The 19,744-nt window shown below is 35.1% G+C and overlaps 1 protein-coding gene across 8 annotated transcripts in view; it reads right to left on the minus strand.

Annotated features, from left to right (window-relative positions):
• FRYL (FRY like transcription coactivator) overlaps positions 1-19,744 on the minus strand; it is a 328,237-nt gene that overhangs the window by 77,090 nt on the left and 231,403 nt on the right. For 6 of the 8 annotated variants that reach the window (XM_077136813.1, XM_077136812.1, XM_077136811.1 and 3 more), the window contains 12 exons: positions 19,007-19,266; positions 18,598-18,738; positions 12,258-12,426; positions 9,638-9,722; positions 7,956-8,068; positions 6,903-7,053; positions 6,119-6,222; positions 5,024-5,209; positions 3,817-4,021; positions 2,524-2,645; positions 1,435-1,625; positions 514-608 (listed from right to left, as the gene is read on the minus strand). In XM_077136813.1, coding sequence (XP_076992928.1) covers positions 514-608; positions 1,435-1,625; positions 2,524-2,645; positions 3,817-4,021; positions 5,024-5,209; positions 6,119-6,222; positions 6,903-7,053; positions 7,956-8,068; positions 9,638-9,722; positions 12,258-12,426; positions 18,598-18,738; positions 19,007-19,266 — 1,822 coding nt within the window. The remainder of the gene's footprint in view (positions 1-513; positions 609-1,434; positions 1,626-2,523; positions 2,646-3,816; positions 4,022-5,023; positions 5,210-6,118; positions 6,223-6,902; positions 7,054-7,955; positions 8,069-9,637; positions 9,723-12,257; positions 12,427-18,597; positions 18,739-19,006; positions 19,267-19,744) is intronic. The other 2 variants (XM_077136810.1, XM_077136814.1) reach the window with 1 other exon arrangement.

The raw sequence follows: 19,744 nt of genomic DNA on the forward strand, positions 1-19,744 counted from the left end.
GCAAAATACCAGGTATGTTAGATAAAATCTATTAGAGGGTAAAGTGATATAAATAGATAAATTTATAGCCTAGTACTTTGCTGTTACTAAAATATAAAGAAAATACTTTGAGAACCCTAAAGGACGGAATAATTAGCACGTCCTTAGGGGAGTTAGAAATGCTTAGCTAGGAGAGGATGTCTGAGAGGGGACTTGAAGAATGAGTGAATTCAAGATTTGCGAGGCAGAGAATGTGGGAGGAGTGGCTGCTCCAGGAGAGGACAGTGTGTGAAAGGTAAGTGTACAAGAGACCTAGCCTATAGGAGGAGCAGTAGGATGTTGAGTGTGGCAAGAATGGAGCTGGTCAATGAGAGCAGAAGGGTGCAAAGACATTTTTTTAGCTCTATGACTTTTCCCAAGCCCTCACTCTCTAAATGGTAAATCCATCATTCTAACAATACAATGTTATAATCAAACATATTAAGCTATTACAGTTCTATACACAAATCTACGGTTGTCAGTTTAAATTCTTACTGAGAAAGAGCAGAAAGAAGATCATAATGCTTCATGGTTTCAGCCAAAGTGTCAATTGCAGATTCCAATGTGAGAAGTAGCTCAATCACAAAACCCTGGAAGAAAGGGCAGCTTTTAATGAAAGCTGGAGAAAGAAACTGCAATGGACCTCCCAATGAGATTTAAAAATAGAACAATGTCCACATTAATTACAAAATGATTAAAATTTTGAGCAATATTATCTTGCTGATTAATGAAAACACACACAAATGGTATAAATTGATTATAATAGTACAATTCACCCAAAATTGCTCAGACCAGAAATCTAGGAGTCACCCTTGATTTTTTTCTCTCAAAAAATTACATGGAATGTATCAGCTAGTCCTGCAAATATTACATTTAAAATAGTCTAAATCCAACCTCTCTCTCTACAAGCCAACATCATTTATTTCAGCTCAAATTCTTACAATAGCCTCCTAAGTGGCCTCCCTTGCTTCTACTCTTGCCCTCCTAAGTTTTCCACTCAACCTCCAGAGTGAGGATTTTTGTTTTTTTAAATGCAAACCATGACCCATCACTCACCCTCCTTTTAAGACCTCTAAGTGTTTTCTCATGAACTCATTGTTTCTGTTTACATTTAAATTTAACCTCTCATCTCTTTTACCTTATGATCAGCCCATGATATTATCGAAGTGTGTGTATATGAATGTAGGTATGTAAAATTTTCTCTGACAAGCCTCAGACTGAGTTCAGTCGTATATAATTATATATTAATTACAAAACCTAACTTTGTTTCTGAATTCTTTGTCTACTTGGTAACAGCTGATATTAATAATTTTGTATGATCATTATCTTGGCCCAGCTGAAGCAATCTGTAATTGATAATAACTCCTTGATACCTTGTAGCTGCTTAATAACTTCCTAAAGAACTTAATGAAATACCTGTGCATCTTCTCCTGGATCCCCTACAGTTTCTACAAGTCTGGAGAGAACATCAGAAAGTGTAGTTGCAGAAAGAGGTTGCTTTAGGGCCCTGAAAATTTGAAAGGATCTCCCAGCATAGTGTCGAGAAGAACAAGAAAGTGCTGTTTGCAGAGCTACTTCACTAAGATGATGTTCCAAATGAATTCCTTCTGTGAAAACAAATGAAGCAATTAGGTGGTTTTTGTTTTTCAGAATATAGGAATAATAATCAAGATAACTATTGTAAACCTAATACCTAGAATAGTACCAGCAAATGGTACACTCAATAAGTATTTTTGATAAGTCAGTGCTTTCTCCTTTCATTACACCTTATTTGCATTTTAGATAATGCCTCATTTTAATCTTCAGGGAAGCAGTCCTTGAGACCAGCATTTCTCAACCTCTAATTAACATATAGGGCTGAATAATTCTTTGCTGTGAGGGGCTGTTCTGCACAATACAATGTAGGATGTTTTAGCAGCATCCTTTGCCTCTAACCACTAGACGCCAATAGCAACCCCTTCTCCCTCCAACTGTGACAATCAAAAGTGTCTCCAGACATTGCCAAATTTCCCCTGAGACTGCTCAGGAGATTGCTGAGGGAGGGGAGGGAGGGGAGGGAGGGGAGATTGCTCCTGGTGGAAACCACTGCTTTAGACATAATATTTTTTCTGTGATTTTCAAAATGTGCTCAATTTTAGATCATAGAAGGCCATACCAGCATAAAAATGAATTTTAAGTTTGTCATCTCTACATATGCCCGTTTGATATAATTCTTTTCATAATACACAATAGTATTGTAATTTTACCATTATACCCAAAAAGAAACTCAGAATTTCATAAATGGCATTCTTATTTTTAAAAAGTAACTTAATTTTTCTTTAACCAAAACAAATGTAGTGAATAAAATGTTATCACTAATAAATCTAAAAAAAGTCTGTGTAAAACAGCTTTTATTTTAGATATAGCAATCATTAATTTTCACTAAGCATTACTGGAAGTTTTAATATCATGTTAAAGTATCTTGTTAAAAGAAAATATTATTTCAAAAGATTTACTGAAAAATACCTGAGCTTGACTGCTTAAAAATAGAAACCACGTGTTTCAAAAACGCAGTTAATTGTTCGGCACTCTTTATGCTAGGATTCTTGGCAGAAACATCCTCATGGTTCCAAAGGGGACCTCTTTTTCTGAAAATAAAGCACAGATAAAATTTCTTGTGTTTCTAACTTACATTAACAGTTATACTCATTCTTACCTCAAATGTACCTTTGCAATTAGGAGGGATAATAGTTGCGTAAATTAAAGACATGTAATATAGCCACTAATACTTTTTATGTAGACTAATTGTCTACAGCAGATAAAGTAAAGATTAGGTAACAGATAACCTTAATGTTTCCTGTCACTGTGGTCAAATTCTCTCAGAGGTAGCAGGAAGGGATGACAAGTTTTGCCAAGTAAGAACAGTAATGGTGATTGCTCATGTGTTATAGATCAAAACATAATCATCTGTGGGGGTTAGGTTGCAGTTACATTACAACGCAAAGAAACTACTTTATTGGCTAAAACAGGAAGAGTTTAGGACACAACAAATTCCAGTTGTTCTTTCTTTAAAATGTCTCTGCATTCTCAAGTCCAAGACCTTGGTTAAGCCTCTTATTACCACAGGCCCAAGGTGCCCCCAAACCTTTTACTTGATCGCAGGTCTCCGCCACCTCCAATCTATCCTGCACACAGAGACTGATGGGGCTGAGTTTCTAAAAAAGTTTATTTAAGTGTCCCTTCCAGCAATCCCATTAGCCCAATGACTTTCAATTTCTACTTTCTTAAAAGATAAAGACATATAAGTTAATGAATGGCCAGGCTTCAGGGCCCCAGTTTGATTTCTCCAGAGCTTTCTAGCTGGGTCTCAAAATACCAACAGCCATCACAGTCAGACTGAATTACTCTCCATTCCATTCTTGGCATTCCAAACACACTTTGTTTTTTCATGCCCCTGTGATTCTGCTCTTGCTTTGGAATGCCATCCCTTTTTACAAGATATTTTTCTTCCTGACCTATAGTGCCTTGAAAAGAGTAGACCAAAAACGAATATCTGATGACTGATAGATAATGTAGCTAATGAAAGTAAATATGAATTTAGATTACACCCTAATTCTCTGGTTCCTCAGTATGAAGACATTAACGAGGCACTTTCCAGGTATAATACTTTGAGGGCAAAAGAAGAAAATCTATGACGGCTGCACCATAATTTTGAAGAAGAAAAAAAAAGGTAAAGGAGCATTATACCAACCTGTGTATTTCAAATCAATATCACTTCAGAAAAGAAACGTAAGGCTCACAATAGCTGACAAATGTTACCTTGAGGTAATGAATTCCATTAGGGTTTTTACTTTTCCATCCTGCTCTACTGAGATGTCAACTTCACTGAGGAGAGTGGTGTGCAGATGTGAAATGGCAGCGCAGTTATTTCCTAAGCTGATACTAGAAGAGGTAGAACTTGAGCTAAGCCCTGAGTCGGTCATAGGGGAGGGCTGGTAATCAGGTATAAAATCAGTAACACCTGCTGAAAGAGAACGGTCATGAAAATCTAAGCATAAAATAATCTACAAGTAAATTTCTGCCTCTTATTGATAATACAGGACATATGAGGAAGCCTATCAGTACTAGCTGATGCAAATCAGTGCTCCTTCTGCTGGTTCCTCATAAGCACCAAATTATATAAAGTGAGTTTGGCACTGAATTGACTTTATGTGCAGTCCTCTGCTGCCATCTGCTGATGAAAGGTGAAAGCGGCAGTTTCCCCAGTTTGGCATATTTTCTCAATATTGATTAAGTCAGCTGCATTTCTATAATGTGAACTGATTTTTAATTGTGGAAAAATTCTATTCTTCTTCATTTTACTTAAAGAAAGACTTTTAAATTCAATTTGTAATATTTATGTTAATTATTGAACAATTTATTTTAAAGGTTATTACTAACGCCCATATTTACAAAATAACCGAAGAAACCTTAAAAAACAAACAATAATAACAATTTAAAGAGTTCTGAGTCAAGCTGCTTCAATGTAAAAAAGCAGTAAAGTTTATTCCATTCTTATTTTAATCATAGTTTTAAAAGGTTAATAAGTTCTCTAATAATTTTTCTTTTTTATTAACTATTGGACTTTACTATTTCAAAATGTATAACATTTTAATTAAATGCAGCAAATACAATCAATGAAGAAAAGTTTAAAATGTTTGTCAAATTTTCGGATCTTGAAAGAAGTAATCTAATAAAAATTCAACATCTTTTTCATATCAAGTACTCAATAAATTAAGCACCTTTTTCATTATATCTTCAACTTACATGTTCAGAACTCAAGATAAAGATCAACACAGATTCAAATACTACAAGTTTAACTCTTTCCTTTACTGATAACTAAATAATGCAAATGCTACTTAAAATACTAAAACTACATTTGATTTTAAATGGCCTCTGTATTTCAAGTTTCATTTATTTGACTTTATTGCGGGATTCCAGCTTAAAGTATCATTCTACCCTCAAATTGTTCTTCTAAAGTAAATACCTGTGAAAGTATAATCTAAGTGTGCAATCTGTTTGACTGTAAGCACCCTGGGCTCATTAAACTCCTTGTTCCTGAGAAGGACAGAAGCAACAGTTCGGACGTTACTGTTGGATCCCATTACTATTAATAAATGCAGAAGCAGGCGTTTACAATGTTCATACACCTCAGGGTGGCAATGGTCAAACCCTAAAAAGGACAGTAGAAAACAGTTATCAGTAAAAGGAAAGAATGAGTATTCTTGTTACCAAACTCACATTTTAAGGAAAAGCAGAAAGCATAAAAAATATTTAATGGAAGATGTATTACATAAAGTTTTTTATTGGCTGTAAGGGATTTTACAATAGCCTATTGACCTATAATAATAGGTGGAATGAAGATAAGTTTGCAATTTGTTTCATGTCTAATATATAATAGAACTCTTATAAATTATTATCACTACTTAATAGATGTAAATAAGTAAAAAAAGAAGCAGGCATTTTTTTGTATGTGCCTAGCACATAACAAACATTAGTACTGTAAATGTTTGATTACCAAAGTAATGAAACAGCACATGTATAACAAAAGTGTGCACATCAGGAAAACTTCTAAGAAGCTGGTCATCTTCACTTGCTTTAGTAAGTTAATCCTATAAGCATCAAAGATATTGTAGATATGATAGATCCCCTGTGTTTATTACAAAGTCACAGTGGGGTTTTACATTCAATTCTTCTGAAAATAAGGCAGGACATAATTAAACGCCCATAATCTTTTCCCATTTTCTATTCCCTCTGAAAGTGTCACATCCTGGAGGCAAAGATTTAATTTTACTCTTGCTACAACTGTGGAGTATCTCTTGGTAGAACGAACAGGTGGTTGTGTGTGGGACTGGAGGAACCACTGGAGAGGAAAGGGAATGGGGACGATAGACTCGTCTGTGGCTAAAGAGTGGCCAGAAATAACTCCCCATTAGACCAGGAGTAGTACAGTGGAAAGTATCTTGGAAAAAAAATACAAAGAAACAGATACAGAAACATGTAGAAATTTTCTTAAAAGCATACTGTCTTCAAACCATGATAAATATATGAAGTGAAGGAATTAGAACCAAATATTTATTACCTATAAAAATTGCATGAAGAAGAAGATGGAGGTAGCTTCCCCATTCCACCTTCACACTATGATCAATGATTAGATCTGTCAAAAGGATCACGGCTATGTTACACCTATGATAAATAAGAACATTATTGAAATTTTAAAGACAAGAGTAAACCTAAAGTAAACTTTGTGCAATTTATTTGAAAGCCAAAATATTGTACTTTATAGAAAAATACAACTTATCAATAAAAAAAGAAGAAAAAGAAATACAGTTAAAGATATCATTACTAAAGTACTAGCTTAGGAAAAAAAACAAACATATCTGCTAAGGGCTCTTGGAAGAGAAGGGCCATATTTTCTTCATCTTTCAACCCTAATGCCTAGCACACTGCTTGCCACATAGTAGGTGTTCAGTACATGTCTGCGTATTAATACATTTTGAAAGAATGCAGTGAAGGTTCTATGGCAATATTGCTAAGTATAATTCAGTTTAACTCAATTTAAAATAATACTGCCTATTACAGTAAAATAGTATTTTTTAGATGTAATAACTGGGTCCCAGAAAGGTCAAGTAACTATGCCAGACACCCAGAAAAGCAGCAGCAGAATAAAACTTCATAATATTAATTTTATACAGTTAAAACTGAGTTTTTAGATTTCTTAAAATCTAAACACACTGACTTAATTTGTTGCACTACTTCAAGAAAGAAGATTGCTTTTATTCTGTCTTGTCAGATAGCATAAAGAAAGCTGAAAGTGTTAAGCAGCAATTTGGCTCATATGAAATAGGAATGACACTGTAGTCCACCTGTGAAGAGGTAATCCAGGTGATGACGTTTCAGGCAAGTAATCCACCAGTGGTGACCAGCAGCCTCCAGCTGGTGGGAAGGGTAGTGGCTCTCCTTGATTATGCTCCATCACTTTCAGTCGCCAATTAGAATAAAGTGGCATTGAATCACCTATCAAAATAAAATGATCTCATTTTCTACACCATCTATTTTCTGCCATTAAAAGCAAACTCTAGTAAGACACCAACTATTTATAGCATTGGATAGTGATAAAATAATTTTCCATTATTTCAATATAAGTTTGTCAGGAACACCTGGGTACAAATATTATCAAATTAAGTAAATCAGAGAGAGAAAGAGATATCCAGTCAGGTTCTATCCATTATATCAAAGCAAAACTACATTAGCACTACATTATGAGTTCACATTATAGGTTGGGCCTTTTGGTGAGTCATTCAGTCCTAAACTTCCTGAGATGGGGTCAACACAAACCCATCTTAGCAGGAAATATGCTCTACCACAGTGGGGCTGCAGGGTGCAGTAAAAAATGTCAGGACATGTGAATTCTGTGTGACGTGGGTAAGTCACTTAACCTCTCTGGACCTCAGTTCCATCACATACAAAAGAGGAGATTGGACCAGATCATCTTCAATGTCACTTCCCAGTCTGAAAGCTGGTGTTCCTAATCTACCCTACCTTAGTTTATAGTGAGACTCAGGTAGATCTTTCACTTTGCAATTGTGTGGGAGAACTTTTTTTTTTAGTATATTGTGAATCCATGGAGAAGAGGCAAACCTGGTCAAAAAATCAGTCTGTTGGCAGTATTTGCTCTAGGGCATTTCTTAGGAACTAATTTTTACAGTTCATTTATCAATAGGGGTCCTGTGCTTTAAGAACAATTTCCCCACTTGGGTTCGTTCTTAAAATCAAACTATTTCACATTATGTTGGAACACCACTAGTGGCAGTAAAATGTTCTACTTTAAAGCAATTTACTAGAAAAATAATTAATAATAACATAATTAATAGTACACCTTGCCATTAAAGTTCTAGAAAACATTTGGAATTTATTACTTTTTTCTTCTTCATAAGATCCTCCAGAGCTGCTACTGTATCGAGATTCTAGTCTGTGATGCTGACGATTTAAATGACTGTTCAGTCCAGTGTAGATGTCTAGGTGTACATAGCTATGGAAATGATCATTGAAGTTAGTCACAGCTCATGATAAAATGGCATTTATACCTATGTTTCACTTTCTATGTTAAAAAAAAAGATAGTACACAAAATACTAACAAAAGATTACAATAATATGAATTATTTCCCACTTTAAAATTTAAAAAAGTTTTAAGTCAATTATTTCTACTTAAAGATTCCTCTTAAATAGTTGTGGTAATAACTTTCTGGTGAAATCCATTTCATATAAAATATGCAGAGTATATATCCACTTAGAAAAACCTAACGTGAGCAACACATGCCCCATGATCTGCCAACTCTGTATTCAGTACATATCCAGAACTGAAAGCAGGGAGGCAAACAGACATTTGCACACCAATGTTCATAATGGCACTATTTACAATTTCCAAAAGATGTAAAAAAAACATCCAATGAAAGGATAAACAAAATGTGGTATATACATACGAGGGAAAATATTCAGCAATAAAAAGGAATGAAGTCCTGAAGCATGCGACAACATGGATGAACCTTGAGGACATTATGTTGATTGAAATAAAGTCAGACGCAAAAGGACAACTATTGTATGATCTCAGTAATATAAACTAATTATACTATGTAAACTTACAAAGAAGCTAGACTATAAATTACCAGGAGATAAAAGGAAGCTAGACAATGAGGCTAAACAATGAGGTGTGGTTCCTTAAGATAAGCAGACTTTTTAATTAGGCTGAATTTCAATGAGTGGAAATGATGGCAGCACATTACTGTGTACATAATTATTAGTGCTGAATTGTGTTTGAATGTGGTCCATGGGGGAAGTTTAGAGTCACATATATCACCAGAAGGAAAGCCAGAAGTTAAAATGCAATTGTTATAACTCAGTAAATCTTGTGGTGTATGATTAAGAGTACAAATACTAAAATATTAATATTTTAATCTAGATCTAGATTAAATATAAGATCTAGAACAAATATATGAGACTATTACAATGAGTTAATAATAGAGTGGAGTATGGAGAAAATCAAACCTATTACAAACTATGGACTATAGTTAACAGTAATATGCCAATATTCTCTCACAACAGTAACAAATGTACCACACCAATGCTAACAGTCAATGGGGAGGAGGATGGGGGAGAGGAAAAAGGGTATGGGATGTTTTGGTTTTTCTCTCTCTCTCTTTTTTTTTAACCCCTAGAGTTAGAAAAGTGCTATTGATAGTAGTAACAAATGTACAACTATGTGATGATACTGTGAGCCACTGATTGGATGGATGGTATGGTGTGTGACTATATCTCAATGAAATTGCATTAGCAAAGAAAAAAAAATGTAAGCAACACAAAAAGTGACTGACCATACTCCCCTATTCATCTATGAGAAAATATTTTCAAAATCTAACATGTCTGCACCTTCAATGTTGAAACAATGTTGAAAATGTCCAATATGGAAATACATTTCTCCACTAGAATTTTAAACCAACAAATTACATATTCCAAAACAGAAATTATTATCATTTATTCTGATGACAATCAGTATCTGTTAAAAAGAAAGGATGGTGAGGAACAGAGAGGCACAAATACTTACCTCTCTTCAATATTCTCTTTTATGGGCTTACTATCAGAATTGCCATCCATGGGAGCAACCATTGTATTGCTACTGGAAGTAGTTCCTGTAAATAAGAATGTAAAACCACACCTATGAATTTTAAAACCTGGGACAACCCGATGAGAACAAAAGATTTCAAATTAAAGATGTCAAAATTCCATTAAAATGAGAGCAAAGTGATTTTTAAAAAGCAATGTGCTTATTATAAAGAAAAAAGAGACACAGTAACAAAACTTTGGATGCTAGAAAACAAACAGTTAAGAAGTAATTAAGTCTTAAGAAAGTGGAATCCTAAACTGAAAGTGGGGAAAACCAAGAAACTTCCATACTATTTAAAGGCCAAAATGCTCGTAATTAGAAGCATCAAATACCTCTGGATGTAGGGGGTAAAGATGGTGCTTAAAACAGGAAAAACAGTAGAAAATATCTACCTCTCTGTCCCCTGTGGCTGGATTCAGAAGGATAAGAATGAAGCCAATCTGGTTGGGGTTAAAGTAATTCAGAACACAGGGGTAAGGAAGACAATGTCTATATTTTAGAACCATAGATACTCTTTGAGACCAAAGGAAGAAAGGTTTATTTGGTGTTGAACTAAAATGCTCTGTAGCGCATAATCTAACCCAACCTATCTGTATAGCTCAATTGAACATCTGAAACACAGGGAGCCCAGAATAAGAAACAGGCCCTTTAATCCTGTATAGATCATTGTAATGCCTGAATACATCCTAGAGTTTTTTAAGCCGATAATCAAAACGTATTGACAAACTCCCTCGAGGGATGGGAGAAAGAATATGCAACTATTAAATCTCATCATCAGGGAATCCCTTGATACTGTGTCAAACTTTAGGGACACCCAAATCAATAGGCCATGCCCTTGACCATGAGGCTTACTTTTGTGAAGCTTATGTGGGTAGCGGAGAAGCTTAGACTACCTATAGGCCTGCCTAAGAGTTACTTCTGGAGGACCTCTGTTGTTGCTCAGATGTGGCCTCACTCTCTCTAAGCCCAACTCTGCAAGTGAAATCATTGCCCCCCCTCCTATGTGGGACATGACATCCCTGGCGACGTGGGAGATGGTTCCCAGGAATGAATGCAGCCCTGGCACCGTGGGATCAACAATTCCACTCTGATCAAAAGGGGGAAAAGAAGTGTAACTAATAAAGTATGAGTGGCAGAGAGTTCAAATAGAGTCGAGAGGCTACTCTGAAGGTTGCTCTTATGCAAGCTTCAGTTAGACCTTTCTACCTAACATAACCTGCCAACCCCCAACCAGGCCCATTCCAGCCAATCCTAAAGAACACCTAGGGCAATATATAAGATTCCACAAGGGCTCCAAGCACTACAGTAAGTTTCCAGAAACCTACAACCTCCAGACAGATCTCTGGTCCAGATAAGTCCTGAAATCTAGAGGGCCCAGCCTCTCCAGGACACCAGATAGTTCCATCTCCTTACCCCATATTAGTTACAGACCCTTCCAAAAGGAAAAATTTTAAATGGCCATAGTCCAAACACCCCTAAAGAGAGAGATGGAAAGATCAAAGGTGATGGTGGAGTTAAACAGTGAAGATAGGATTTAACAAATGAATATGAATGCTGAATCATTAAATTGATCTCTTTTAGTCTCTAATATCTTAGAGCAGCTAGAAGAAAAAACCTAAAATTATGGAACTGTAACCCATATCAAACCCTGAAATATGTTCTACAACTAATTGTGGTATTGTGCTTTGAAATTCATAGTTTTTTTGTATTATGTTATTTTTCACAAAAAAGGAAAAAATCAGTTGTGATGATAAAAAAATATTTAAGCCTTCTAGCCTACTATATTCTGGAGTAGCTAGAAGGAAAAATCTGAGAGGCTCATATGGTAGACCAAGACAAACTCTGGGATCTGTCCTGTAACTACGTGTTGAAGAATGCTTTGAAAACTATTGCTTTTCTATTTCTTTGCTTTGTATATATGTTATTCTATACAATAGAAAAAAAGTTAAAAAAATATATATATATATAGCGGACCAGTTCTGCAGGTCCAACATCTAATAATAGGATTTCTGGAAAGAAGGATACAATAGAGTTAAGAAAGTTAAAAATATAATTTAAAATGTTTCTAAATTATAACAATAATATTATTATTAACATGTCTTAAAAGATTTATATAAACTTTGAGTAGCAATAACCTAGGTATTATATCAACTTTTAATGAAAATTATCACCTTAAGGCTGTAGTTTCTTTAACTCAAATAATTATGTATACTCACATGATTGGATACCACATATAATATATACTCAAATGATTATAATGTGATGTCATAGTAGGTTGAATAAGTAAACTTTTTCTAAATTTAACAAACTAATTATAGTCACTGAAAATACGTTTGTTGTATAGGGAAATACAAATCTACTTTCCAGCCCTGAATAAGAATGTAAATATGTTTCCCTCTATACTATAAAGTATTCTTACATTGTCAAATTTTACTCACATACTGATTTACAGTCTTGTCCAATTAATTACTATATGACTCACATTCTTGATGATGATGAGAGCTTGCTAAATAAACAATTACAGAAAGCATGTCTTTGGATACAAAGTTTAATTTCTTACCTGAGGTGACAGAAGGGATTTTATAACTGGAAGTGATGCGATAATATGGGGGATTATCCATATGAGTGACTCCTGAACTGACAGGGTCCGTCAGCTGCAGTTCACTCACCAATTCTTCCAGCAACTGCATGGTTTTATCTCTACCTAAATAGACAATAACTTTCTTCACCTGTCAAAAGGAAATCATCCAGAAAAGAAAAAGAAAATTTGTTTCTCATAAATTTTTCTTGTCACAAATTTTATCTGTTAGTTCCATTTTAAGTGGTACATGAATAAACCCAATCTAACTCTGAACAGACATTACATAGCAATCAGGCAAAAAATGACTATAAAAACTATCTTCATTCAACCCTCAACATTATATCTAATTAGAGTAAACTGAAGGTATTGTTTAATGGTTCTCACAACAGATTTATCTACTACCTTTACAAATTTGCTTTTCTATTCAACAGCTTGTTTTTCAATGCTTTGGGTTAATATTGTCCTTAGATTTTCCCCTGTTTTCACTTAGTGAGCTTTCAACCCCTGACTCTTTTTAATTTTACCTTTCAAATTCTCCATAAAAGAGATGATTAAGAGAAAGGAATTAGAACTAAATTGGAACTCAAACTAGACTGCCTGGATTGCAATGTGGATCTACCACTTACTAGCTACATGATTTGGTAAGTTATTAATCTGTTTTCTCATCTGCAAAATGGGGATCATAACAGGACCTACAAAAATGGGGATATAGCACCTACTTCATATAGTTGTGGAAAGGATGAAAAGAGTTAAGATTTTTAAGGCACTTAAAAATGACTAGTACATAATCTGAGTAAGTGACAAAAACGTATTTCGTAATAGGTATTAAATAATTTCCTAGTATGAAATAATACTGAAATAGGAAATATTACCGAAATTTGCTTACTAACTGATCAGTCTAACTCTATTTTTCTTCCCTCTTTAATCCTTACTACTCAAACGGTAGTCGTTATTCTAGAGTTTGTTAGAAATGCAGACTCTCAGGTCTCACCCCTGATCTCCAGAATTGGAATCAGGACAAGATGCCCAGATGATTCATATGCACAGAAAAATGTGAAAGCACTGCTGTAGATGACCTTCAGACAAATCTTAAAACATGCTCCATTACATCATACCAAAAATCTTACCCTTCTACATTTTGGCTCTTTATCTACCCAGCTTGTACTATTTACTAACAAATTCCTTCTGGTTACAGATCAGAATCCTGTGAGCATGATGAGCATTCTTGGCTTTGCGTCTCTGCTCTGCCAAACTGTGAAGATCCCTGACTTGACACTCCCATCATGTCTTCAAACCGCCTTCCTCCACCCCCTATGTCAACTCCACGTCCTTCTACGTAAAGCTCTTACTGGTTTTTCAAAAACAGATCTGGGTTGGAATTTCAGCCCTATTAAGTGACAGATAGTTGCGTGTGATTTTGAAGGGATTAACTTTTCTCTTTGCTTTCTTGTGTTGTTTTTCATTTGCAATTTTAAGTGTACAACTTAGTGGCATTAATTACATTCATGATGTTGTTCTACCTTCACCACCATCTATTCCCCCCAAATTTTCTTTGCCAAAAACAGAAACTGTGTACCTAATAAACATTAATTCTCATTCTCATTTCCATCAGACCCTGGTAACCTTTAATCTACTGTCTGTCTCTATGACACTGCTTATTTTAGACATTGCATATAAGGGGAATAACATATTTTTCTTTTATGTCTGACTTAGTTTACTTAGCATAATATTTTTCAAGGTTCATTCTTTTTGTAGCATATATCACAACTTCGTTCTTTTTAAGGCTGAATAATATTCCATTGTCTGTATATACCACTCTTCCATTTTTCCATTCATCTGTTAATGGACACTTGGGTTGTTGTCACCTTTTCACTACTGCAAATAATGCTGCTATAAATGCTGGTAAAAAGTATCTCTTTGAGTCCCTACTTTGATTCTTTGGGGGTATATACCTAAGAGTCTAACTGCTGGGTCATAAAGTAATTCTATGTTTAACTTTTTAAGGAAAGTGCCAAACTGTTTTCCACAATGGCTGTACCATTTTTACATCTCCACCAGGAATGCACAAGGGTCCAGATTTCTCAACATTCTTGTCAATACTCATATTTCATTTAAAAAATAATAGCCAACCTAATAGTATTATTTCACTGTAGTGGTGAGTTGTATTTCACTACTGACTGATGCTGAATATCTTTCCATTTGCTTACTGCCCATTTATATATGTCCTTTTTCTCCCCCTGACATGGGTATGCTCCAGGAACATTTGTATATGTTCTTTAGAAAAATTTCTAGTCCAAGTCCTTTGCCCATTTTTTGAGCTCTCTTTTTGTTGTTGAGTACAAGCGTTTTTTATATATTCTGGGTATTAAACCCTTATCAGGTATATAATTTTCAAATACTTTCTCCCATTCTATAGATTGTCTTTCACTTTCTTGATAATGTACTTCAGTGCAACAAAAATTTTTAATTTTGATGAAGTCCAAATTATCTATTTTTTCTTTTGTTTCTCATGCTTTTGGTGTCATATCTAAGAATCCACTGCCAAATACAAGGTCCTGAAATTTTCCTCTGTGTTTTCTTCTGAGAGTTTTATGATTTTAGCTCTTATAATTAAGTCGATCCAACTTGAGATAATTTTTATATATGGTATGAAGTAGGGGTCCACTTTCATTCTTTTGTATGTGGATATCCAGTTTTCTCAGGACCATTTGATGAAGAGACTATCCTTTCCCTTGAGTGGGCTTGGCATACTCATCAAAAATCAACTGGCTATATAGATGTGTGGGTTTATTTCTGGACTCTCAATTCTATTCCATTGGTCTATATGTTTATCCTTATGCCAGTACTACACTGTTTTGATTATTGTAACTTTGTAGTAAGTTTAGAAACAGGGAAGAATGAGACCTCCAACTTTGTTGTTCCTGTTCAAGATTGTTTTGGCTATTCAGGGCCTTTTGAAATCCATATGAATCTGAGGCTCAGCTTTTCCATTTCTGCAAAACATATGCTGGAATTTTAATAAGAACTGCATTGAATCTATAGATTGCTTTGGCTAGGACTGGCATAGTAACAATATTAAGTCTACCAAACCATAAACACAGCCTGTCTTGCCAATTATTCAGGTCTTCAATTTTTTCCAGCAAAGCTTTGTAGTTTTCAGTATGTAAGTCTTCCATATTCTTGGTTAAATTTATTCTTAGATATCTTGTTCTTTTACATGCAATTATAAATGGACTGTTTTCTTGATTTTCTTAGGCTGTTCACTGCTGGTGGTCTGCTTCATTTTATTCATCTGCAAAACTGTGGTGATCTTAATAAGCTCAAAGATTAAGTCTGAGAATTAAATGAAATAATGGAGATGAAGTGCTTTTACCATGCTTAGTCTAGATGTCCTTAAGAAGCAGTAATTAAGAAATTATTATTGTCATTAAAATATAACTCCTTTTAAATTCCTAGTAACTAACTGTTCCCTGAATTTCATCTTGACTTCCTGGAATTCACTCATTCATTTACCCAATTAATAGGTACATTCCATGTGGTAGGCACTATTCTAGGCACTGGGGATATAGCAATAAACAAACAAGTGAAAATTCCTGCTTTTAAGGAGCTCAGAATCTATGGGTTGAGACAAATAATAATGAGATGACTATGCAAAATACCTAATATATTAGATTATGGTAATATATTAGGAAGGTAATATATTAGGTAATATATTGCTAGGAAGTTCAGGGAAAAGGGAAAGAAGAGTGTTCATGCAGGGAAGTGGGAGGGAGGGCATTTGTAGTTTTAGATATGATGGCCAGCAAAGATTTCAATAAGCAATGACATTGGAGAAAAAAAACTGAAGGAGGTAAGGGAGTGAGCCATCTGGGGAAAGAGAAAGAAAGTAAGTGCAAAGGCCCTCAGGTGGGAATGCCTTTTGTGAGAACAGTTTGGTAAAGGGGTCAGCATGGCTGAAAGGTGTCAAAGTATGCCTGTCTTTGTGTGTGTGCATCTGTATTGAATTTTTTTTGACTCCTTTTTTTTTATTAATTAAAAAAAATTTAACAAACAAAACATTAATATATCATTCCATTCTACATATACAATCAGTAATTCTTAATATCATCACATAGTTGCATATTCATCATTTCTTAGAATATTTGCATCAATTTAGAAAGAGAAATAAAAAGACAACAGAAAAAGAAATAAAACGATAACAGAGAAAAAAAAGATTATACATACCATACCCCTTACCCCTCACTTTCATTTACCACTAGCATTTCAAAGTAAATTTATTTTAACATTTGTCCCCCCTATTATTTATTTTTATTCCATATGTTCTAATCTTCTGTTGATATAGTAGATAAAAGGAGCATCAGACACAAGGTTTTCACATTCACAGAGTCTCATTGTGAAAGTTATATCATTGTTCAATCATCATCAAGAAACATGGCTACTGGAACACAGCTCTACATTTTTAGGCCGTTCCCTCCACTACATCTTGAACAACAAGGTGATATCTACTTAATGCGTAAGAATAACCTCCAGGATAACCTCTCAACTCTGTTTGGAATCTCTGAGCCATTGACACTTAGTCTCATTTCACTCTTCCCCCTTTGGTGGAGAAGGTTCTCTCAATCCCTGGATGTTAATTCTCAGCTCATTCTAGGGTTTTTCTCAGTCCCTTGATGCTGAGTCTCAGCTCATTCCAGGATCTCTGTCCCACGTTGCCAGGAAAGTCTACACCCCTGGGAGTCCTGTCCCACGCAGAGACTGGGAGGGTGGTGAGACTGCTCGTTGTGTTGGCTGGAGACTCAAGAGGCCACATCTGAGCAACAAAAGAGGCTCTCTTGGGGGTGAGTCTTAGGCCTAAATTTTAAGTAGACTTGACCTATCCTTTGTGGGGTTAAGTTTCATATAAACAAACCCCAAGACTGGGGGCTCAGCCTATAGCTTTGGTTGTCCACACTGCTTGTGAGAATATCAAGAATTCAACTTGGGGAAGTTGAATTTCTCCCCGCTCTCACCGTTCTCCGAAGGGGGCTTGCAAATACTTTTCCACTCACTGATCAAATCACTCTGGGATTCATCGGGGCATCACTCTGGACAGACCAACAAAATCTCATGTCCTACCTGAGATTCCAAGTACTTATGATGTTCAATCAAACTATCTACATAAGTTATATTAGGAAATGCTCTAGTCAAAATATAAAGTTTATAACAAACATTTTTTGCTTTAGTCTCACATATAAGTTGACATTTTAAAATATTAATTACCATCTATTTTCAGCACCCTGCAATAATGACATTCCTTTGTTCTTCCTCATGCAAAAACATTTTTAAAATTTGTACATTGTACATTTCACTATTATTATACACTCTAGGCATTCCTAGATTATACCATCTCGTTCTTTAACATCTATCTTTCTTTCTGATTTCATTTATGTCCCCAGCCCTCCTCCTTCTATCATTCTCTCATGCAGCTTCATTCAGTGTTTTAACATAATTATATTACAGTTAGGTAGTACTGTGCTGTTCATTTCTGAGTTTTTGTATCCAGTCCTATTGCACAGTCTGTATCCCTTCAGTTCCAGTTACCCAATATCTTACCCTATTTCTATCTCCTGATGGTCTCTGTTACCAATGACATATTCCAAGTTTATTCACTAGTGTCACTTCATGTCAGTGAGTGTATATTGAATTTAACCCTCACATTTGGCAGTTTTATACTGTTCTCTTAATTTAGCCAGATTTAGTGCTACAGCCTGCCCTCGCCCATTACAAGGTAAGGACTTGCAATCTTTGTTTATTATCTTAGTCCTAGACACCATCCTGTAGGAACTGAGCTCTCACTTTCTATCCTGCTCTAGCATTCCAAGTGCCAGCTCCTGCTAGTAGAAACCATAACCATCCTGAATTCTGTTCACTTTCAAAATCAGTTTCTCTGGAGTACCCTCTTGAATGCCACAGAGAGCTATGGTTCCTAGATTATTCACTCTCATCACTCTACCATTTTCCTTTGTAACTCTCATCATAGCTGTATTTTATGAATTTATTGATTTGTTCACTAAATAACTCAAGTACAAAGAATAAAATCAGGTATCACCCATTAGACTCTAATCCCCAGCTCCTAGAAGAGCTCCTGGACCATAACAATGCTGAGTAATATTTGTTGAATGAATGAATAAAGTCAAGCGTAATTTCCTGACTCTGCTCATCCTGACCCTAGCCCTGTCTTAGTTGGTCTATTATAACCCATACTCTGACATGACAAAACATCTGGTAAATGTATGAAAAGTAAAAAAAAAAACCAGGTTAAATGGACTTGCATACATACGTAAGGCAAAAGGCTTGGTTCACTATTCACTCCACAAATGCTGATCAGAAAATGCAAAATTATTTTCAGGTTTTTTGGCCAGCCGTCTGCAAGTGTGGTCCATACATTCTCCATTTCTGACCAGGCCAGTTCATCGCCGTACTAGATTCAGGACACACAGCAGATACTTTGGTAAGGTCTGTCTATTAAAAACCAAACTCAGCAGAACATGAAATATTAGAGCCTATGGTTTTCACAGAATTTAAAAACAAGATATTTTATATCTAATAAGAAGTTTTCTAAAGTAGGAATTTTAATGTTTTTTTGATTATCAGAGAATTATCTTATCCCTTTGTCTGTTTCTAATGTTTGTGCCTAACTTAATTTTCATAATTCAGTGTAGCAAGTAACAATACAAAACCCATTTTACCTTTGCTGTCATATACATAAGATTGTTCAAAACCATTGCAGTGGCTTGTGGTGATCCCCAGCCTTCACCTCGTAACCAGCGTCTGCTTGTCACCATAAGTTCTCGGTCTTTTAATGAATCATCTTCATCTTCATCATGTCGCCTTATAGTGGGCAAAGGCTTTAAATCCACTAGCTCAATATTGTTCATCCATGGTAACAGATAGTGCAGCATCACTTGCCTCCCAGCCGGATGAGCTGTCTGAATTCTCTGGCTTATCTCTGAAATTAAAATAAGCCAAAAAAGGGAACGACGGATACCACTTTGGTTGCTCTTGATTGGTAGTTAATTTCAGCATTTCATGCTTAAAGTATAGAAAGCCAGATTCTGTTTATTACTTTTAAAAATTATGAGTACTGTTTTTTCCTTTAAAGAAATTTGGCCTCAAAGGCATAATAAAGACAATTAGCTAAAATAAAATTACATCCTCACTTTTTATATAAAATACTTTTGGTAGACAAAATGAATATTTGTAATTGCAAGATAATGGAAAATCTTCACACACTGATTAATTTAAATAGATCCATGAAGAATCTCATATATTTTGGCTCTGTAAGGGAAATGTCTATGATATACCAGTTACTTTTAACATTGTTATCATTTAATAGCTCACAAAAAAGCTTTGAGGGGGACAGAGTCGAGTTACTTGCTCAAGGTCATACAATTACAAGTGGCAAGAGGATTCAAACAGAAGTTTGA

This window comes from Tamandua tetradactyla, chromosome 19 (genome assembly GCF_023851605.1).
Source record: "Tamandua tetradactyla isolate mTamTet1 chromosome 19, mTamTet1.pri, whole genome shotgun sequence".
Classification (NCBI taxonomy): Eukaryota; Metazoa; Chordata; class Mammalia; order Pilosa; family Myrmecophagidae; genus Tamandua; species Tamandua tetradactyla.